The sequence below is a fragment of the Phyllopteryx taeniolatus genome, chromosome 16 (genome assembly GCF_024500385.1).
Source record: "Phyllopteryx taeniolatus isolate TA_2022b chromosome 16, UOR_Ptae_1.2, whole genome shotgun sequence".
In the NCBI taxonomy this organism is placed as follows: domain Eukaryota; kingdom Metazoa; phylum Chordata; class Actinopteri; order Syngnathiformes; family Syngnathidae; genus Phyllopteryx; species Phyllopteryx taeniolatus.
Window position 1 is genome coordinate 1,846,977 of NC_084517.1, and position 21,990 is coordinate 1,868,966.

Genomic DNA, 21,990 nt, shown 5'->3' on the forward strand with positions numbered 1-21,990 from the left:
TCCCGCCGTGGTATTATCACTTTGAAACAAGGAACGTACATTACGATTACTACTTCTCAACGTTTTGACCGCATGACAGTATGTATGAATTGCATCCTAGCCTAATTTGTCAGTTGCAAAACAAAAAAAAGTACGCTTGAAAGCGTCTTTCCTGTGTTGAGAGACAGAGGCAGCCGCATCTCTTGAACAGACAGACAAAATAAAAGCCCTCTTACACTAGCTAGCCAATGAAAACACACTGTCGCACGTCAGCCCAATCATTATTCAAGCCAGTGACGTCATGTTCCGATACGAACCAATCCAAAGAGTTGGATTCGTGACGTCACGCTGTCAGCTGTTCTTGTTTTGCTTCTTTTCCTCCCTGCATTTTCTTGTCGGGCCGAGAGCAGTCCTCCCAAAACATTGGAGCTGAAACTAAATTTCAACATTTTTCAAACGGAGAAAACCTCCGACTTTGCCTTGAAAACTTCCACGTAAACCTTTTGGCCCACTTTTCTGCCACGTTGGAGTCGTCTTCCGCCGACATCGAGCGAAGAGGTGCTGCCGTTCCCAGGCCTCCAATCCACGGCGGAGGGAGGGAAGGAGGTCGCTGGGAATCGGGATGGAGTCTGCAGTGGGTGCCAGTGGGCCTGGTGGACCGGACGGACCGGATACACCGGGAGTCCCGTTTGGATGCGCCTCGTTCAACCAAGACTCCACGTAAGGAGCGGATGAATTTGTCCCGGGCTTCCGTCTTAAATTCATCCTCCATGTAGTGTAATGATTGCAGCCGTTTTAAGAAGTGCTATTCAGAAACCCTGTGGACTCGTGTTTTTGTAAACCCATTGTGTTAGTGCATTATTGCACTAAAATGTGTTCACATCCTCCCAAAAAATAAAAATAAAAAAAAATAAAAAAAAGGCTGCATAATGCTGCGGTACAGCCTTCAAGCCTGAGAAAATAACTGCTATCGTATATCGTATAACGTTGTTACCTCAGTGGCATCACTTCGGGCTTTCAGCAAAGCTTACTTTACAACGAAAACGGCTCTCAAAAAAGATACGCTTTAGCCGTTTTGGGGATGAGATTCTGCATATAAAGCGCCTTGGTACCTTTAAAGTATGCTTCCTTTACGGATTCTGTAACTAATGAGGACATAGTCCTGTCTGTAGCTGAAAAAGAATTACACAAATTGTACAGGTCTCCTTTCCTTGCTCAAGGGCGGCAGTCTACCAAACAAAATTTTGTGTAACTTTTGCAGCAATATCTAATATTAGAGGGATAGAACTAGATAAATTTGAATTGTATAAACAGTTTCACTCATATTGAAAAGGATGTCACTGAGAATTTCCTTTGCTCATCCATAAAATGCTGAGTAGAAATGTGAAACACGCATTCGCATAATTGGCGTAGGACAATAAAACTTATAATTCTCATAATTGTCCTAGGACCAAAAAAAAAAAACAATTGTCATGTGTAATTATTATTTACGACCCTACAAATGTAACACTTAAAAATTCCACAATAATTATGAATGTTTCATTTCAAATCATCTTTCACACAGTCTCAAAAACAGTACAAAAGGAGAATTAATCAACAATATAATCATAGGTAACTACCAAAATCTTCTCCATTCATACATGCAGTACTCTGTTGTATGAAGCGGTTATAGAGAGTTATTTACTCATTAGAATGCATTTAATGATACACGTATTGAAATAAAAAATCACAATACTTTTAAAACACAAACCTGTGCTGTGACACCATCCCGAAATTAATTTGTGTGGGGTACAGAAGAAAACACAGGCAGTCAACTCTAACAAATTTGTGTTATATTAATAAACTATATCATTACAACTGTAGTATAGTTATGATTAAATTAATATATAATATGATATTTATTCTCTTAATCTATTATAATATTATTATGTTTTTTATTATTATTCATACAAATATTACAGTGCCGTGAAAAAGTATTGGCCCCCTTCTCAAATATTTTCGCATAGTTCATCCAGCCATCCATTTTCTACCGCTTATCCGTGGTCGGGTCGCGGGGTCAGTAGCTTTACCAGGGACGCCCAGACTTCCCTTTCCCAGCCAATTCATCCAGCTCTTCCGGAGGGATCCCGAGGCGTTCCCAGGCCAGCCAAAAGACATAGTCTCTCCAACGTGTCCTGGGTCGTCACCGGGGTCATCCCGGTGGGATGTGCCCGGAACACCTCACAAGGGAATCGTCTGGGAGGCATCCGAATCAGATGCCCCAGCCACCTCATCTGGCTCCTCTCAATGTGGAGGAGCAGCAGCTCTACTCTGTGATCCTCCCGGATGACCGAGCTTCTCACCCTATCTGTAAGGGAGAGCCCGGACACCATGCGGAGGAAACTCATTTCGGCCGCTTGTATCCGGGATCTTGTTCTTTCGTTCACGACCCACAGCTCGTGACCATAGGTGAGTGTAGGAACATATATCGACCGGTAAATTTCGGCTTAGCTCCTTCTTTACCACAACGGATCGATACAAAGTCCGCATCACTGCAGACACTACACCGATCCGCCTGTTGATATCTCCTGTTCCATTATTCCTTCACTCGTGAACAAGACCCCTCCTCCACTTGGGGCAGGATCTCATCCCCGACCTGGAGAGGGCACGCCACTCTTTTCCGACTGAGGACCATGTTCTCAGATTTGGAGGAGCTGATTCTCATCCCAGCCGCTTCACACTCGGCTGCGAACCGCTCCAGTGAGAGTTGGAGATCACTGCTTGATGAAGCCAACAGAACCACATCATCTGCAAAAAAGCAGAGATGCAATACTGAGGCCACCAAACCGGACCCCCTCTACGCCTCGGCTGTGCCTTGAAATTCTATCCATAAATGTTATGAACCGAATTGGTGACAAAGGGCAGCCTTGGCGGAGTCCAACCCTCACTGGAAACGTGTCCACTTACTGCTGAATATGCGGACCAAACTCTGACTCCGGTCGTACAGGGACCGAACAGCCCATATCAGGGAGTTCGGTACCCCATACTCCTGAAGCACCCCCCACAGGACTCCACAAGGGACATGGTTGAACGCCTTCTCCCAAGTCCACAAAACACATGTAGACTGGTTGGGCGAACTCCCATGCACCCTCGAGGACCCTGCTGAGGGTGTAGAACTGGTCCACTGTTCCACGGCCAGGACGAAAACCACACTGCTCCTCCTGGATCTGAGATTTTACTTCCCGATGGACCCTCCTCTCCAGCACCCCTGAATAGAGCTTACCAGGGAGACTGAGGAGTGTGATACCCCTGTAGTTGGAATACACCCTCCGGTCCCCTTTCTTAAAAAGGGGACCACCACCCCAGTTTGCCAATCCAGAGGCACTGTCCCCGATGTCCACGTGATGTTGCAGAGGTGTGTCAACCAGGACAGCCCCACAACATCCAGAGCCTTTAGGAACTCCGGGCGAATCCCTTATGCTTGAACATGGTGTTATGCTTGAACATGGTGTTCGTTATGGACAATCCGTGATGAGCACAGAAGTCCAATAACAGAACTCTGATCGGGGGGCCGTTCCTCCCAATCACGGCCTTCCAGTTCTCATGGTAATTGCCCACGTGAGCATTGAAGTCCCCCTGAGCATTGAAGTCCCCCAGCAGAACTTTTTGCATAGTTTCCCTACTTTAATGTTTAAGCTCATCAAACAAATGTAAATATCAGACAAATATAACCCAAGTGAACTTAAAATGCTGTTTTTAAATGGTGATTCCATTTCTGTATTTATTTAAGAAAAAAAAACGATTCAAAGTTACCTGTCTCTCTGTGAAAAAGTGACGGCCACCTAAACCTAATAACTGATTGGGCCATCCTCAGCAGCATCCATCCATCCATCCCTTTTCTGAGCCGCTTCTCCTCACAAGGGTCGCGGGCGTGCTGGACCCTATCCCAGCTATCATCGGGCAGGAGGCGGGGTACACCCTGAACTGGTTCCCAGCCAATCGCAGGGCACGTACAAACAAACAACCATTCACACTCACATTCACACCTACGGGCAATTTAGAGTCTTCAATTAACCTACCATCCATGTTTTTGGGATGTGGGAGGAAACCGGAGTGCCCGGAGAAAACCCACGCAGGCACGGGGAGAACATGCAAACTCCACACAGGCGGGGCCGGGGATTGAACCCCGGTCCTCAGAAATGTGAGGCAGACGCTCTAACCAGTCGTTCACCGTGCCGCCTCATCCTCAGCAGCAACAACAGAAATCAAGCATTTCCTAAAACTGGCAAAGAGTCACACCTCTGTAGAGATATTTTGGCCCACTCTTCCTTGCAGAATTTTTGTAATTCTGCAGCACGACCAGGTTTTCGAGCATGAACGGCCTTTTTAAGGTCATGCCACAGCATTTCAATTTGATTCAAGTCTAGACTTTAACTAGGCCACTCCAAAACCTTCATTTTTTCCCCCACAAGCCATTCAGATGTCAACTTGCTGGTGTATTTTGGATCGTTGTCCTGCTCCAGAACCCAAATGCGCTTCAGGTCTAGGTCATGGACTGCTGGCAGAACATTCTCGTTCAGGATTTTCTGGTAAAAGGCAGAATTCATAAATTGTCCAGGTCCTGAAGAAGCAGCCCCAGACCATCACACTGGCACCACCATGTTTGACTGTTGGTTTGATACTCTTTTTCTGTCATGCTGTGTTACATTTACACCAGATGCAACGAGACACAACTTTTGCCTCGTCAGTCCATAGAATATTCTCCCACAAGTCATAACTACTTTTACAAAAGTCAGAGGAGCTTTTATGTTCTTTTTGGTCAGCAGTGGTTTTGGCCTTAACTCCTGGATGAGTCGTCACTGTGCTCTTGGGGTAATTTTGGTGGGCCAGCCACTCCTGGGAAGGTTCACCACTGTTCCATGTTTTTTCCATTTGTGGATAATGGCTCTCACTGTGGTTTGCTGGAGTTCGAATGCTTTAGAAACGGCTTTGTAGGCCTAACTCTTTCCAGACTGATAGATGTAAATTACTATATTTGTCATCTGTTCTTGAATTTCTTTGGGTCGTGGTATTTTGTTTTAGCTTTTGACCAGCTTCATTTTGTCAGACAGGTTAACAGATTTCTTGATTGAACAGGTCTGTAGGTAATCAGGCTTAGGTGTGGTCTGTGAAAATGAACCCACCTTTCCAAAAAATGTGATTAGCCACAATTTATAATAGAACAAGGTTGGCAATTACTTTTTCACACAGGGCCAGGTAGGTTTGAATAGTCCCCCCCTTAATAAATAAAATCACCGTTTAAAAATAATATTTTATGTTTACTTGGGTTATCTTTGATATTTACATTTGTTTGGTGATCTTAAACATGAAAGTGGGGAAAATGCAAAACAAATAGTAATTTGAGAAGGGGTCAAATACTCTTTCACGGCACTGTATAAACGATTGAATGGTAGTGTGTATCGAACTGTGGTTCAGAAATTGAGATATGAATTGAATCCTAACTTTGGTGTATCGTTATTCGTTATGGTCCTACTCCTTATTTGCTATGCCTTCCTTGCCTCCCTTGAATGGACACCCCCCTGTTTTGAAATTATCAAGAAATAAGGCAATTTTGACAAGAATGGGCAAAATATGTAGTGCTGCTATAATCAGTAATTACTCCTCTTTAGGAGTGGCTTTCCTCTCCAGTCCCTTTGCATTTGGCTGCAGCTATGAGCTCCAGTGGTTCCTTTTGCTTAAAAAAAAACAGTGCATACAAATGCTGTCTGTCTGTCTCGTGAAACATACTCATATCCAGTCCATATCGCCATGGACAAAAAGAGAAAACGGTTCTTGAACAGCACGTCATTAAATTGGAAGATTGCATCATGCAACATGGCAATACAGCTGTCTCACAGCAAAGTGATGTGTTGTCCCAGTGCATTCCTGGGTTCCTTCCGCAGTTCAAAAACATGAATGTCCGGTTAGTTGAAGGCTCTAAATTGCCAATAGTTAGGTGTGAATGATTGACTGAAAGGAGTTCACGGTCTAGATAATGGAAGGTTGGACATATCTGACACTCTTAAACTACAGTTAGCTTTGTTCTTTATAAAGTCATTTTTCATAAAAAACAAAAACAAAAAACAGCATACTGCTTCTAGTTTGTGCCTACAACTTTCTGTCTAATATTTGTAATGTTTCTACAGGAGTCTTACTGTAAATAGGATGAGGCAGGACATGAATGTACAGATCTTGCCATGACTGGAAGTAAAGCAATCAAGCAAATGTGTAAAAATGAACTGATATGAGTTAAATACAGTATGTTTAGGTTTGCTGAGTCCACAGATATTATGGAAACATAAATTTGCTGGCAGGGGAGGTAACAGAAGGCTGGTCAATCAAGTGGTTTGACAGAACATGGACTGGCGCTGAAAGCAGTGGTAGTGAGAGCCTACAGTGGATATCAAAAGTCTACATACCTCTGTTCAAAGGCCAGGTTTTTGTGATATAAAAAATAAGACCAAGATAAATCATTTCACAACATTTTCCACCATTAATGTGAACTATAAACATCCATCCATTTTCTACACCGCTTATCCTCACTAGGATCACAGGTATGATCGAGCCTATCCCAGCTAACTGAGGGCACCCTGAACTGGTTGCCAGCCAATCGCAGGGCACGTAAAAACAAACAACCATTCGCACTCACAATCATAATTGTACAATTTAATATTTTGAAATCTTTTGGAGAGCGGAAGTGAAAATAAACAATGTCAAATGATGTTGACAATAAGCGTGCACATCCTCTTTGAACTGGATGTGGCTGTGTTCAAAATAAGCGAATCACATTCAAACTTCCGCTGGGGACTCCATCGTTCTGCTGGGGGACTTCAATGCTCACGTGGGCAATGACCGTGAGACCTGGAAGGGCGTGATTGGGAGGAGCGGCCCCCCCACCCCCGATCAGAACCCGAGCAGTGTTCTGTTGTTGGACTTCTGTGCTCATCACGGATTGTCCATAACAAACACCATGTTCAAGCATAAGGACACCCTTATCCACACGTGCACTTGGCACCAGGACACCCTAGCAGTTCGATGATCGACTTTGTGGTCGTGTCATCGGACTTGCGGCCGCATGTCTTGGACACTCGGGTGAAGAGAGGAGGGGAGCTGTCAACTGATCACCACCTGGTGGTGAGTTGGCTCCGATGGTGAGGGAAGATGCCAGACCGACGTGGCAGGCCCAAACGTATTGTGAGGGTCTGCTGGTAACGTCTGGCAGAAGGAGTTTCAACTCCCACCTCCGACAGAACTTTGCTCATGTTCCGGGGGTGGCAGGGGACATTGAGTCCGAGTGGACCATGTTCCGCGCCTCCATTGCTGAGGCGGCCGACCGGAGCTGTGGCCGTAAGGTGGTCGGTGCCTGACGTAGCGGCAATCCCCGAACCCGTTAGTGGACACCAACGGTGAGGGATGCCGTCAAGCTGAAGAAGGAGTCCTATCGGGCCTTTTTGGCATGTGGGACTCCTGAGGCAGCTGATGGGTACCGGCTGGCCGAGTGGAATGCGGCTTTGGTGGTCGCCGAGGAAAAAACACGGGCATTGGAGGAGTTCGGTGAGGCAATGGAGAATGACTTCCGGATGGCTTTGAGGAAATTCTGGTCCACCATCCGGCGTCTCAGGAGGGGGACGCAGTGCACCATCAACACTGTGTACAGTGGGGATGGGGCGCTGCTGACCTCGACTCGGGACATTGTGAGTCGGTGGGGGTGGGGGGGGTGGAATACTTTTAAGACCTCTTCAATTCCACCAACACGCCTTCCCATGAGGAAGCAGAGTCTGGGGTCTCTGAGGTGGGCTGTCCTATCTCTGGGGTTGAGGACACCGAGGTGGTTTAAAAAGCTACTCGGTGGCAAAGCCCCTGGGGTGGATGAGATTCGTCCGGAGTTCCTTAAGGCTCTGGATGTTGTGGGACTGTCCTGGTTGACACGCCTCTGCAACATCGCGTGGACATCGGGGACAGTGCCTCTGCATTGGCAGACTGGGGTGGTGGTCCCCCTTTTTAAGAAAGGGGACCGGAGGGTGTGTTCCAACTACAGGGGGATCACACTCCTCAGCCTCCCTGGTAAGGTCTATTCAGGGGTGCTGGAGAGGAGGGTCCGTCGGGAAGTCGAATCTCAGATTCAGGAGGAGCAGTGTGGTTTTCGCCCTGGTGGTGATACGGAAATTAGTTTCTTCCGCAGGGTGTCCGGGCTCTCCCTTAGAGATAGGGTGAGAAGCTCGGTCATCCGGGAGGGGCTCAGATTAGAGCCGCTGCTCTTCCGCTTTCAGAGGAGCCAGATGAGGTGGCTCGGGCATCTGTTTAGGATGCCTCCTGGACGCTTCACTGGTGAGGGATGCCATCAAGCTGAACAAGGAGTCCTCTCGGGCCTTTTTGGCCTTTTTGGCTGATGAGTACCGACTGGCCTAGCGGAATGCAGCTTTGGTGGTGGCTGAAGCAAAAACTAAATAAAAATAATTCTAAATAAATGTAATGAAATTTAACATAAAAATCAGATATTGCTTTTAAATTGTGGGTCCAAAACATTATTTTAAAAAATAAACAGCCTTGGACAAAAATGATGATACTCTTAACTTAATATGTTGTTGCACAATCTTTTGAGGCAATCACTGCCATCAAACGATTTTTGTAACTTTGCACCTGTCAGCAAGTATTTTGGCCCACTTCATGAGCAAACAGCTCCAAATGCCTCAGGCTGGAAGGATGCTTTCTCCAGATGGCATGTTTGATGTCCTTCCACAGATGATTAATACAATTTGGATCAGGGCCCATAGGCCTCCCCGAACCCCTTGGTGGACACCAACGGTGAGAGATACCGCCAAGCTGCAGAAGGAGTCCTATCAGGCCTTTTTGGCCTGTGGGACTCCTGAGGCAGCTGATGGGTACCGGCTGGCCAAGCTGAATGCAGCTTTGGTGGTCACTGAAGCAAAAACTCGGGCAAGGGAGGAGTTTGGTGAGGCCATGGAGAAAGACTTCTGGACGGCTTCGTGGAAATTCTGGGCCACCGTCTGGCGTCTCAGGAGGGGGAAGCAGTAAACCATCTACACTGTGTACAGTGGGGATGGGGCGCTGCTGACCTCGACTCGGGACATTGTGAGTCGGTGGGTGGGGTGGAATACTTTTAAGACCTCCCGGGGGTGGGGGGGGGGGGGGGGGGGGGGGGTCCTGTGGAGGTGGGTGGGTGGGGTTGCTTCGGGAGTATGGGGTACCGAACCCTCTGATACGGGCTGTTCGGTCCCCGTACGACCGGAGTCAGAGTTTTGTCTGCATATCCGGCAGTAAGTTGGACTCGTTTCCGGTGAGTTTTGGACTCCGCCAAGGCTGCCCTTTGTCATCAATTCTGTTCATAACTTTTCTGGACAGAAAAGTTTCGTTGGTTTCGTCAAGCCGAGAGTCCAAGACATGCAGCCGCAAGTCCGATGACACGACCACAAAGTCGATCATCGAACTGCGACCTAGGGTGTCCTGGTGCCAAGTGCATGTGTGGACACCCTTATGCTTGAACATGTTGTTCATGATGGACAATCCATGGTCAGCACACAAGTCCAATAACAGAACGCCTGATCAGAACGTTCTGATCGTGGGTGGCCGTTCCTCAAATTCACGCCCTTCCAGGTCTCACTATCTTTACCCACGTGAGCTTTGAAGTCCCCAAACAGAACGATGGAGTCCCCAGCGGGAGCGCTCTCTAGCACCCCCTCCAAGGACTCCAAAAAGAGTCGGTATTCTGAACTGCTGTTTGGTGCATAGGCACAAACAACAGTCAGAACCCGTACCCCCAACCGAAGGCGGAGTGAGGCTACACTCTCATCCACCGGGGTGAACCCCAATGTACAGGCGCTGCGCCGGGGGGGAGGGGGGGGGGGGGGCAATAGGTATACTCACACCTGCTCGCCGCCTCCCACTGTGGGCAACTCCAGAGTGGAAGAGAGTCCAACCCCTCTCAAGAGGACTGGTACCAGATCCCAAACCGTGTGTGGAGGCAAGCCCGATTATATCGATATCGGAACTTCTCGACCTCCCACACCAGCTTGGGCTTCTTCCCTGCCAGAGAGGTGACATTCCATGTCCCTAGAGCCAGTTTCTGTAGCCAGGGATCGGATTGTCAAGGTCACCACCCAGCTCACACACTCAGAACTGTGAGGCTGACACTCTAACCAGTCGTCCACCGTGCCGCCCTATTAATATTATTATTATTATTATTATTATTATTATTATTATTAGAAGTAGAAGTAGAAGTAATAGTAGTCAGGCTGCAGTCAAGCATGAAGGTGTATTTTAGCCACCACTAACCAATCTCAGAAACATTTGCAGTGGGCTCAGAAATACATAAAGACTCATTTTGAAACAGTTTTATTCACTGATGTGCTACTTTTGGATGGTCCAGGTGGCTGGATGGATGTTTGGTGGATAGCTACCTAGTCCCAACAAAGGCCAATGATGCTTTGACTCGAAAAAATGGGGGAGTGAGATGGTATGCTACTAAAGGGTCCCTGAAGGTGTAAAGATTAGCGAATATATATATGTGTGTGTGTATATATGTATGTCTTTTTGTGTGTATATATATATATATATATATATATATATATATATATATATATATATATATATATATATATATATAGCCATCCATCCATCCATTTTCTGAGCCGCTTCTCCTCACTAGGGTCGCGGGCGTGCTGGAGCCTGTCCCAGCTGTCATCGGGCAGGAGGCGGGGTACACCCTGAACTGGTTGCCAGTCAATCGCAGGGCACATACAAACAAACAACCATTCACACTCACAGTCACACCTACGGGCAATTTAGAGTCTCCAATTCATGCATGTTTTTGGGATGTGGGAGGAAACCAGAGTGCCCGGAGAAAACCCACGCAGGCACGGGGAGAACATGCAAACTCCACACGGCGGGGCCCGGGATTGAACTCGGGTATTATTATTATTATTATTATTATTATTATTATTAGTAGTAGTAGTAGTAGTAGTAGTAGTAGTAGTAGTAGGAGTAATAGTAGTCAGGCTGCAGTCAAGCATGAAGCTGTATTTTAGCCACCACTAACCAATCTCAGAAGTAGAAACATTTGCAGTGGGCTCAGAAATACATAAAGACTCATTTTGAAACAGTTTTATTCACTGACGTGCTACTTTTGCATGGTCCACGTGGCTGGATGGATGTTTGGTGGATAGCTACCTAGTCCCAACAAAGGCCAATGATGCTTTGGCTCGAAAAAATGGGGGAGTGAGATGGTATGCTACTAAAGGGTCCCTGAAGGTGTAAAAATTAGCGAATATATATATATATATATATATATATGTGTATATATGTATGTGTGTATATATATATATATATATATATATATATATATATATATATATATATATATATATATATATCCATCCATCCATCCATTTTCTGAGCCGCTTCTCCTCACTAGGCTCGCGGGCGTGCTGGAGCCTATCCCAGCTGTCATCGGGCAGGAGGCGGGGTACACCCTGAACTGGTTGCCAGTCAATCGTAGGGCACATACAAACAAACAACCATTCGCACTCACAGTCACACTTACGGGCAATCCTCAGAACTGTGAGACTGACGCTCTAATCAGTCGACCACCGTGCCGCATATATGTATGTATATATATATATATATATATATATATATATATAAAATCATCATCTAAGATGGACTGATGCAAAATGGAAAAGTGTTCTGTGGTCCGACGAGTCAACATTTCAAATTGTTTTTGGAAATTGTGGATGTCGTGTCCTCCGGGCCAAAGAGGAAAAGAACCATCCGGGCTGTTATGGACGCAAAGTTCAAAAGCCAGCATCTGTGATGGTATTGGGCTGTGCTAATGGCATGGGTAACTTACACATCTGTGAAGGCACCATTAATGCTGAAAGGTACATACATGTTTTGGAGAAACCTATGCTGCCATCCAAGCAACGTCTTCTTCATGGACATCCCTGCTTATTTCAGCAAGACAATGCCAAACCACATTCTGCACGTGTTACAACAGCGTGGCTTGTTAGTAAAAGAGTGTGGGTACTAGACTGGTCTGCCTGCAGTCCAGACCTGTCTTCCATTGAAAATGTATGGCGCATTATGAAGCGTAAAATACAACAACGGAGACCCGGGACTGTTGAACAGCTGAAGCTGTACATCAAACAAGAATGGGAAAGAATTCCACCTACAAAGCTTCAACAATTAGTGTCCTCAGTTCCTAAACGTTTATTGAATGTTGTTAAAAGAAAAGGTGCTGTAACACAGTGGTAAACATGACCCTGTCCCAGCTTTTTGGGAATGTGTTGTAGCCATAAAATTCTAAGTTAATGATTATTTGCTAAAAACAATAAGGTTTATCAGTTTGAACATTAAATACATACATGCACATTAATATTTGTCGTATATTCAATTAAATATAGTTTGAACATGATTTACAAATCATTGTATTCTGTTTTTATTTATGTTTAACACAACGTCCCAACTTCATTGGAATTGGGGTTGTATGTTGGAAGTCTCATTTAGAGAACGTGAAATCCATGATGTCAAAAACCATAGCTATTGTTTCATAAAATTAAGGATGTTTAAAATAATAATTCATTACCGTTATACACACTTTACGAGTCACCGTTACTGCCATACAGTAGCTCCCTTATTCTGTTTAAAAAATTGTTTTAAACAAGAGTAATGAAAAATATACAAATCAGGTATAAAATAAAGTTTGAAGATGATGATGAAGCTTGGCTATGGTATGTTATCTTAACTGTTGTGGATCCCTTAAATGGACCTGTTATTTTCAAATACCTCAGTATATTGTAAGTCCCCTCCAAAAGTATTGGAACGGCAAGGTCAATTCCTTTGTTTTTGTTGCGACCCACTGACTTTACTAGACTGTTGAAATGCTTTTACAGGCCTTTACTGCAGCCTCTTTCAGTTGTTGTTTGTTTCTGGCGGTTTCTCCCTTCAGGCTCCTCTTCAGGAGGTAAAATGCATGCTCTATTGGATTAAGGTCTGGTGATTGACTTGGCCAGTCTAAGACCTTCCACTTTTCCCCCCTGTTGAAGTCCTGTTGTGTTGTGTTGGCAGTGTGTTTTGGGGCATTGTCTTGTTCCATGATGAAGCTTCTGATTCCCGATTAGTTTGGATGCATTTTTTTGTAACTTCCCAGACAAAATGGTTTTGTAGACTTCAGAATTTATTCTGCTGCTACCATCATGAGTTACATCCTCAGTAAAGACTAGCGAGCCCGTTCCATAAGCAGCCATGCAAGCCCAAGCCATGACATTACCTCCACCATGCTTCACAGATGAGCTTGTGTGTTTTGGATCATGAGGAGATCCTTTCTTTCGCCATACTTTGGCCAAAGTGATGACTTTGGTAGAGGTTAATCTTGGTCTCATTAGTCCATAAAATTGTGTCCCCAAACCTTTGTGACTCATCTCTGTACTTCTTTGCAAAATCCATCCTGCTTTTTGCTGATGAGTGGTTTGCATCTTGTGGTTTGGCCTGTATATTTCTTCTCTCGAAGTCTTCTTTGAACAGTGGATTGTGATACCTTCACCCCTGCCCTGCGGAGGTTGGCAGTGATTTCACTGACTGTTGTCTTTGGGTGTATCTTCACAGCTCTCACAATGTTTCTGTCATCAACTGCTCTTGATACCCTTGGCTGACCTGTTCGATGTCTGTTGCTTAGTACACAGCAGTAGTTTGTTGTATTCGCTCTTCTCAATGTTTGTGCAATATCTCTGATAGATATTTCCTCTTCTCTCAGCTTCAAAATGGTTTGCTTTTCTCCCATAGACAGGTCTCTGGTCTTCATGTTTGCTCAACAGCAAATGAAGTTTTAACAGGTGCAATCCAAAGCCAAAAATAAGCACTATCTAATGTTTAAGCAATCAATCTAAAAGGTAACCCCTGAGCAACTAGAAACACCCATCAGTTATGTTCCAATACTTTTGCTTAACACATGTATATGTAAATACCATGAAATAAAGCTGGAATTCTGAACTCTTGTCTCATATTCATCTTTTGATCTGAAACCCAAATGTCTTCAGTATACAACAAAAACAAAGGAATTGACCTTTCCGTTCCATTACTTTTGGTGGGGACTGTAAATAGCTTCCTTTTTGATTATCAGTATCAAAGTAAAATCTGTACTCATGTTTAGGGGTAGGACAAGTTTTTTATTTCTTCCTACTCCTATTGAACAGTGTACATTGGTATCAAAGGACAAAATCTATTGCTGCCTTTGATTAGATTTTTTGTTTTGTTTTCATTTGGCATTGTTTTGTTTCTTTTATTTTATAGCAAGCAGTTTTGCGTTGAATTGTTCATATATGTTCAATTAAAAAAAGAAATTCTTTAATAGAACCATTCCAATGAAAAACGTTTTTCTGACACCAAATTATATTATTATACTGCGACAAACATCCTGCAATTGAGAGAGAATTGTACCCATGTTACAGATGGTTATGCAAAAATTGGCTCCATTTGATGCAGTGATGTAAAGCAACTTTGGTTGACTATTGTAGCGTAAACCGGTGTTGGATAAAACGGGATTTACTTAAGAAATAAATTCGGCGAAGGTGAACATTCACTTCCGGGTTACTTTGATTTACGCTTTAGCCTTCACAATCAAAGTAGCTGTCTCGTAAAGGGCACCACGTCTCTTTTTCATATGTGTAAATGTTAGGAAAAAGTGACGAAAAAACCTCTAATCAGTCTCATAATCTGAAGGTTGCAACAATTAGGAAATACGAGTCCTTGATTACAGACGTTTCATTATTAAACTAAAAACACACACAAAACACAACAAGGAGTGAAATTTATAGAATAATTCATGAAATCTACAAGGAATCTACAGGGAAACACACAGAGGGGTCTAACTACAAAAAGAAAACACTACCAATAAGGCTAATAGAAAGCAACTGGCATACGTAAAGGAAGAAGGACATCGTGTGTGGCTTGAATAAAAATGTTCGTGAATAGGTTATACCGTGTTGAGCTAGTACAAAGATGGAACTTGTGTGAAGCTGGTATTTTACCCTAAAATCAGTAGGCGCTCATTTTGTACATTCTGGCAACGATTGCGGTGTCCGACTCACGACCATAGATCCATGGGTCTTTGGGGTGGTCTGTCTCAGTTGTCTTGAGAGGCACGGAGGCAGGTTTGGTGAAAGAAAAAGGATGCACAAAAATAAACAAAAACAGGCGGGAGAATAAAAGGGGAAGTTGTTCATCAAGCTTTCGTTGGGAGAATATGACCGTTTCTCTTCCTGCCTTTCCAGGGACTTGCTAGTAATTTCAGAGCGATCACGCTTGGCTGGAAGCGTATCTGGTACTTGGAGCAGCAACTGCTCTGACTGCCTAGCAGTGACCCACATAGGCTGGGAAGCCAAGTCTCTATCCCAGGCTCGCGTTGCACGAACCCACGTGTTTGATCAAAGAAAAGAGGAGGGGGAAGGGGTGGTAGCACGGCGCAGCCGTGCCTAGGTTCCCTCAGCATGAAGAAGAGCGAGAAGAACCAAAAAGCCAAGAGGAGGTGAGAGTCATAGGTTAAATACCCAGGAGGTGTGTCTAAGAAACGGGGAAAACTGAAGAAGACCATGCCCAATGAATTTCGGTCTACAATTTAGCCATAAAATGGTATAAAAATGATATATTCATATAAAATACTCCCAACTTTTTACTCTTACTCATAGATCAAGCATATAGAATGATTGTTTAAACTTTAGTCTTGGCAGATTAACTGCTTATTGTTCAATACAACATTTCGTACTGTTTGGCTTCAAGTCAAGACAAACAGTTCTCAAAGTCTCGCAGCTGAACCTGTAAAGCTGAGACAATGACACCAACATCAAGGCAAACATTTGGAGTATTTCTGCAGAGTTCGTAAAATATCAAAACAGACATTTATCTTGAGTTAAAGAAACTTCGAATGAAAGCCCACAGGTTTGCAGTCACTCTCAAATGCCAGAGGGTGTCACCTGTGTCCCAGCAATTTTTCCCAGTGAGTGTTTGTATGTTTTAATATTAAACAAATAGTTCATTGCTATATTTGAGTTCCTGAAAAAGGCGGTGATTAGACATAACTCAAGGTAATAGTTCAATCTGTGGCATATCCAATTTATAAATCTATCGTTGTCAATCTGTCTCAGCTTGGTTTTATTGGAGAGAGGTTCTCCCAACTCTTTATCTTCAGTTCTGCACATCAAAGGGGTCTTTGATGACTGGAGCACAGAATTGTCTGGAAACTGCTAATTAGTTTAAGGTCCAGCTGACATACGCCAGGCGTCCTTTGGTCTTGCACAGCGGGGCGTCTTGGGACAATGCAGTTTATCAAGTTGTTGTTGTTGGTGGGGCGGGGAGTTGCAGGGACAACCGGGCCATAGTCACTACACTGTATCACATCTGTTCCCAGCACCTTGTGTATTCTAATACTAGCACTTCTTTCATTACCATGTAACTGAATTTGAGACTTGCCAATGGTCTTGTTTCGGTTGATATGGGATTACGTGGGCCCCAGAAGGTTTTAGAGCTCAGCCAAGCTTACATATTTATTGGATTATTGACATTACATGATACATGATCATTGGGCTCCTAATTTCAACCTTAATCAGGTTAACTTCACAACAGGATTCAGTCTTTTCCCCAAGATTTGCTTCAGTGTGCCAATTGTGTGTGTGTGTTTGCATGTGTGTTTTGCAGGTCATTGGCTTTGGGAACTAAGACTGGGTACAAGCTGTTTTCTCTGACCACAGTGGATAAACTGGACTGCATTCATGAGAGTGGTTAGTATGGGTCTTGGACCTCTTATCCTCAGTTGAGAAATGATACTTTGATACAAAGTTTATTTTTCTTCAATAACTAGCTAATCATGTTGGTATTTCACAGTGCATGCTTACATTTTCCAGAAAAATAGTGACAACATGAAAGGCAGAATCAACACTTAATTTTCTTAAATTCTTCTGTCCCAGATCAACCCATATTCTAATGTCACATGCTAGTCAATGTCTTTAGGTTTCTCAAAAACAAACAAAAAATAAGATCACATTAAGTTGGATTATTTTCCTTACACTCATCAAACTACAAGAAGTACCTTACGTGTGCTGATTTTTTTCAACAGAAGAGCAAAATATAATTCTAAGAACAACTAATTCTGTGATATACAGTATATAAACCCCTCCTTGGGCTGTCACCTTATCGTGGTGGAGGAGTTTGTGTGTCCCAATGATCCTAGGAGCTAAGTTGTCTGGGGCTTTATGCCCCTGGCAGGGTCACCCATGGCAAACAGGTACCAGACAAAGCACAACTCCAAAAACCCCTATGAAGATAAAAAAATTCAGGAAGACGTTTTCCCTTGCCCGGTCGCGGGTCACCGGGGCTCCCCTCTAGAGCCAGGCCTGGAGGTGGGCCTCAAAGGCGAGAGCCTGGTGGCCGGGCCTGCACTCATGGGGCTCGGCCACAGCCCCCTTCCCATGGGCTCACCACCTGTGGGACGGGCCATAGGGGTCGGGTGCAATGTGAGCTGGGCGGTGGCCGGAGGTGGGGACCTTGGCGATCCGATCCCCAGCTACAAAAGCTGGCCCTGGGGACGTGGAATGTCACCTATCTGGCAGAGAAGGAGCCCGAGCTGGTGTGTGAGGTCGAGAAGTTCCGACCAGATATAGTCTAGCTCGCCTCCACACAGGGCTTGGGCTCTGGTACCAGTCTTCTTGAGAGGGGTTGGACTCTCTTCCACTCTGGAGTTGCCCACGGTGAGAGGCGCAGAGCAGGTGTGGGTATTCTTATTGCCCCCCGGCTCAGCGCCTGTACGTTGCGGGTTCACCCCGGTGGACGGGTCCTGACTGTTGTTTGTGCATAGCCACCAAGCAGCAGTTCATAGTACCCACCCTTTTTGGAGTACTTGGAGGGGGTGCTGGAGAGCGCTCCCGCTGGGGACTCCGTCTGTTTGGGGACTTCAATGCTCACGTGGGCAATGACAGTGAGACCTGGAAGGGCGTGATTGGGAGGAATGGCCCTCCCGATCAGAACCCGAGTGGTGTTCTGTTATTGGACTTTTGCGCTTATCACGGATTGTCCATAACGAACACCGTGTTCAAGCATCAGGACACCCTTATCCACACGTGCACGTGGCACCAGGACACCTAGGTCGCAGTTTGATGATCGACTTTGTGGTCGTGTCATCGGACATGCGGCGGAGCTGTCAACCGATTACCACCTGGTGGTGTGTTGGCTCCCATGGTGGGGGAGGATGCCGGTCCGACCTGGAAGGCCCAAACGTATCGTGAGGGTCTGCTGGGAACGTCTGTCAGAATCCCCTGTCAGAAGGAGTTTCAACTCCCACCTCCAGCAGAACTTCACCCTGGGGGAGGCGGGGGACATGGCCCCTGGGGTGGATGAGATTCGTCCGGAGTTCCTAAAGGCTCTGGATGTTGTGGGACTGTCCTGGTTGACACGCCTCTGCAACATCGCGTGGCCATCGGGCACAGTGCCTCTGGATTGGCAGAGTCAATGGTGGTGGTCTCCCTTTTTAAGAAGGGGGACCGGAGTGTGTGTTCCAACTACAGGGGATCACACTCCTCAGCCTCCCTGGTAAGGTCTATTCAGGGGTGCTGGAGAGGAGGGTCCGTTGGGAAGTCGAATCTCAGATTCAGGAGGAGCAGTGTGGTTTTCGCTCTGGTGGTGATACGGAAATTAGTTTCTTCCGCAGGGTGTCCGGGCTCTCCCTTAGAGATAGGGTGAGAAGCTCGGTCATCCGGGAGGGGCTCAGATTAGAGCCGCTGCTCTTCCGCATTCAGAGGAGCAAGATGAGGTGGCTCGGCATCTGTTTAGGATGCCTCCTGGACGCCTCCCTGGTGAGGTGTTCCGGGCACGTACCACCGGGATGAGACCTCGGGGACGACCCAGGACACGCTGGAGAGACTGCATCTCTCGGCTTCCCTGGGGATTTTCCGGCCCAGGAGTCCACCCAAGAGCGGCCCGGTGGACAGGTCCCACAATGAGGGATTCAGGGCGGTCCACTGACCCCACCGAGGCGCCCCGAAAACCAGCCACCCGGAGTAGGCTGCAGGGACCCAATGCCACCCCTCCAAACAACCCCCACCCCCAACACACACACACATACACACACACACACACGGCCCCAAACACCCCGCCACCAATTAACCCCTTCCCCGGCCACCCTAAAATGCAGCCAGTCCCCACCCAGCCCGAGGGCGAGACGGTGTCCCTTGTTTTGTGGAAAGGAGGGCGGCTAGGGGTGCCTAACAAGGGAAAGATAGGGGACCCAGAGAGCAACTATGGGGCATGAGAGGGTAGCCCCCACCCCAAGCGGTCATGCAGGCGAGGGGCTCGGCCTCAGGAGCACCACCATGAGGCTAGTGAAAACCCACCTCTCCCCCGCTACCATGACTGCCTGGTCATGAATTCTAAATTTAAATGGTAGCCAGTCAAAGTGTTGTCAGATTAGGGTGATGTGGTGGAAAGTAGAGGCACATTCATATTGACTGTGTAGTTATTTCCTAAACCTACTACTTCATAATTCTTTCAAATGCATGAATGGTAATTTTACATCAAGATATCTACTCATTGGAGACTTCACTATCATGAATATTATATGTCTAAGAAAATTAGATGTATTAATAACATTTTTGGATCTTATTAGTTTGTTCAATTGTAGTAAGCATTACTTTATAAAGATGGGTGTTGTCCTCATTGTTGTCTGTATGTCTGGTCCCTGTTTTCTCCTAGCAGAGACTTCCAATGTCTACATTGTGGAGCGTCTCTTCTCTAGCAGTCTGGTCGTTGTTGTAAGCACCACTACGCCGCAGCTCATGAACATCTACCACTTCAAGAAGGGCACAGAGATCTGCAACTACAGCTATCCCAACAACATCCTGGCTGTCAAACTCAACAGACATGTAAGATTGGTTGAAGACGTGCCAAACAAGTGCTGTTATGCTTGACTCCCACACCTCCCTGGTTTTCTCTTGCTGTGTGCTGGTGACACTTGACACTGCAATGCAGAATCTCTGTTATGTTTCTTATACCAGTCTTACATTACATTGAAACACAGTGGCAATTGAAATCCATAGACAGCAGCATGTTTAGTTCCACTCTACAAAAGCAAGCATTCGTGAAAGTTTTGAGACCCTGAACTTCTTTGTATTTTCTGGTCATCTGGATGCTCTTTGGCACCATGCTGCCTCGCAAGGGTCGGTCCAGGTACCAGGCCAGATGTTGTTTTTTTTGGAGGACAAAACCTTTGGTTGTCAGTGGACACATATTCCACTCACATTCCAAAAATATGCGTGTTTTAAGACTAGTAAGTGTGAATGGATGTCCATCTATATGTGCCCTAAAATTGGTTGGTGTGGGTCCTGGGTATACTCGCTTTTTCCCTGAAATCAGCCTGGATAGGCTCCAGCTCACTTGTTACCCTAATGTGGGTAAGCGATGGTTCCTAAATTAAATGAATTTTTTTTAAAAAATGCATGGCTCTTTTTATTTATTTATTTATTTATTAAACTATTCTATTGGAGTCATGTGCCGGTCAACTTATTGTATGGAAAAGAGGGTGACATAGCATATGTTAGAGTGGCTGTCTAGCAACTAGGTGGCTGCTGGTTTGACTGCCAGTTCCCCCTCAATTCTAGGGAAGGAGAGCTACCAAAATTTCAGTCACTAAAGATGATCATTGGTATTAATGAGCTAAACATGTGGCTTTATTTACCGTCATCATTAAAGGTCCCATATTTTACCAAACCAACCTTTCCAGTATTTGGAATGTTGTATTGGCTTTATGGTGCATCAATAAACATGTGAAATATGAATTAAAATCGTCCATGCATTCCTAAGCTCCAGACGTTTTTCTGCCGAGAGGCCTGTCTACGTCACTAGCGAAGACCTCCGCCACCTCTGTGACCCAGAGCCAGCACTGTCAATATACCACATACCTGTGCTTTTACAAGTAGTGAGAGTTGGGACTACACAGAGGCAACCAATCAGAGGAAAGGGAGCTGTCTTAGCCAAATATGGACAAAGCGGATACAAAACTGCGTCAAACCGAAGTAGCTGTCATAGGAGCCTTTTCTGGACAAAACCAAGGTGTTTTTTAAAAATGGAATAGACACTTTTATACTGAGTCCCTGTCAGAGAGTCACTCAATGGAGGGCTAAATACCCATAATATGGGACCTTTAAATAGAGCCTACCAATACTGTCAAAATACAGTGAGCATTTTTCTGTTGATCACACATTGAGATTTAGTTCAGTTTTCATTTTTAATCATTCCAGCAGCCCCAATTACTCAGGTATTGATATTATGTAGTCCTGTTTACTTAAAACGCTGTCTAAAAAGTGGCTTTATTTTGTATGCTGTTTTTATCATACAATGTATTGATGGGGTTCAGTTTTGTGTGTTGTTGTTTTTTTTTAAATGCAGGTCCAGAATACAAAGATACCACTTCGATAGCATAGCCACAGAGTAAACCTTGCTTTTTCCTATGCAGAGGCTTGCTGTGTGCCTTGTGGACTCCATTTATATCCACAACATCAAAGACATGAAGCTGCTCAAGACTCTGCTCAACATTCCATCCAACCCTTCAGGTAAGACTTTAGGCACATAAGCTGGTTCGAGGAGTGAAACTGCTTATTGTTTCAACACTGTACCCATCACTGAAACTTACTTACGGACAAAACCAACATAATATCCCTGAACATTGATTAATTTCATTTAGACCAGTTAGCTACATGAAAATGTTTTCTTCCGTGCTTTGGATCATCAAAATCAAAAACTGCCAAATGTCAACAGTTTCTTCCTAGGTGTTATTACTCAGGTTGACCTGAGCCATTTTTCAACTGATGGAATTTTGGCATTTTAACCTGTAGTTAAATTGATATTGGAGTTCTGGAAATTGGAGAATCTCATAACTCAAATGAGGGATTCTATTTTTTTTTAGTGGCCACAGGTCCTTACCTCTTATAAAATAATACA

General features: G+C 45.1%; 1 protein-coding gene across 13 annotated transcripts in view; it reads left to right on the forward strand.

The window, feature by feature from the left end:
* Positions 1 to 325: 325 nt before the first annotated feature.
* wipi1 (WD repeat domain, phosphoinositide interacting 1) overlaps positions 326 to 21,990 on the forward strand; it is a 43,158-nt gene continuing 21,493 nt past the window's right edge. For 5 of the 13 annotated variants that reach the window (XR_009784625.1, XR_009784626.1, XR_009784624.1 and 2 more), the window contains exons 1-4: positions 329 to 699; positions 16,702 to 16,784; positions 19,747 to 19,916; positions 21,506 to 21,602. Coding sequence is in view for 9 of the 13 variants with exons in the window: in XM_061748190.1 (XP_061604174.1) it covers positions 602 to 699; positions 16,702 to 16,784; positions 19,747 to 19,916; positions 21,506 to 21,602 (448 nt within the window). In the remaining 4 variants the exon portion in view is untranslated. Of the gene's footprint in view, positions 700 to 16,701; positions 16,785 to 19,746; positions 19,917 to 21,505; positions 21,603 to 21,990 lie in introns of all 13 variants that reach the window. The other 8 variants (XM_061748187.1, XM_061748188.1, XM_061748186.1 and 5 more) reach the window with 5 other exon arrangements.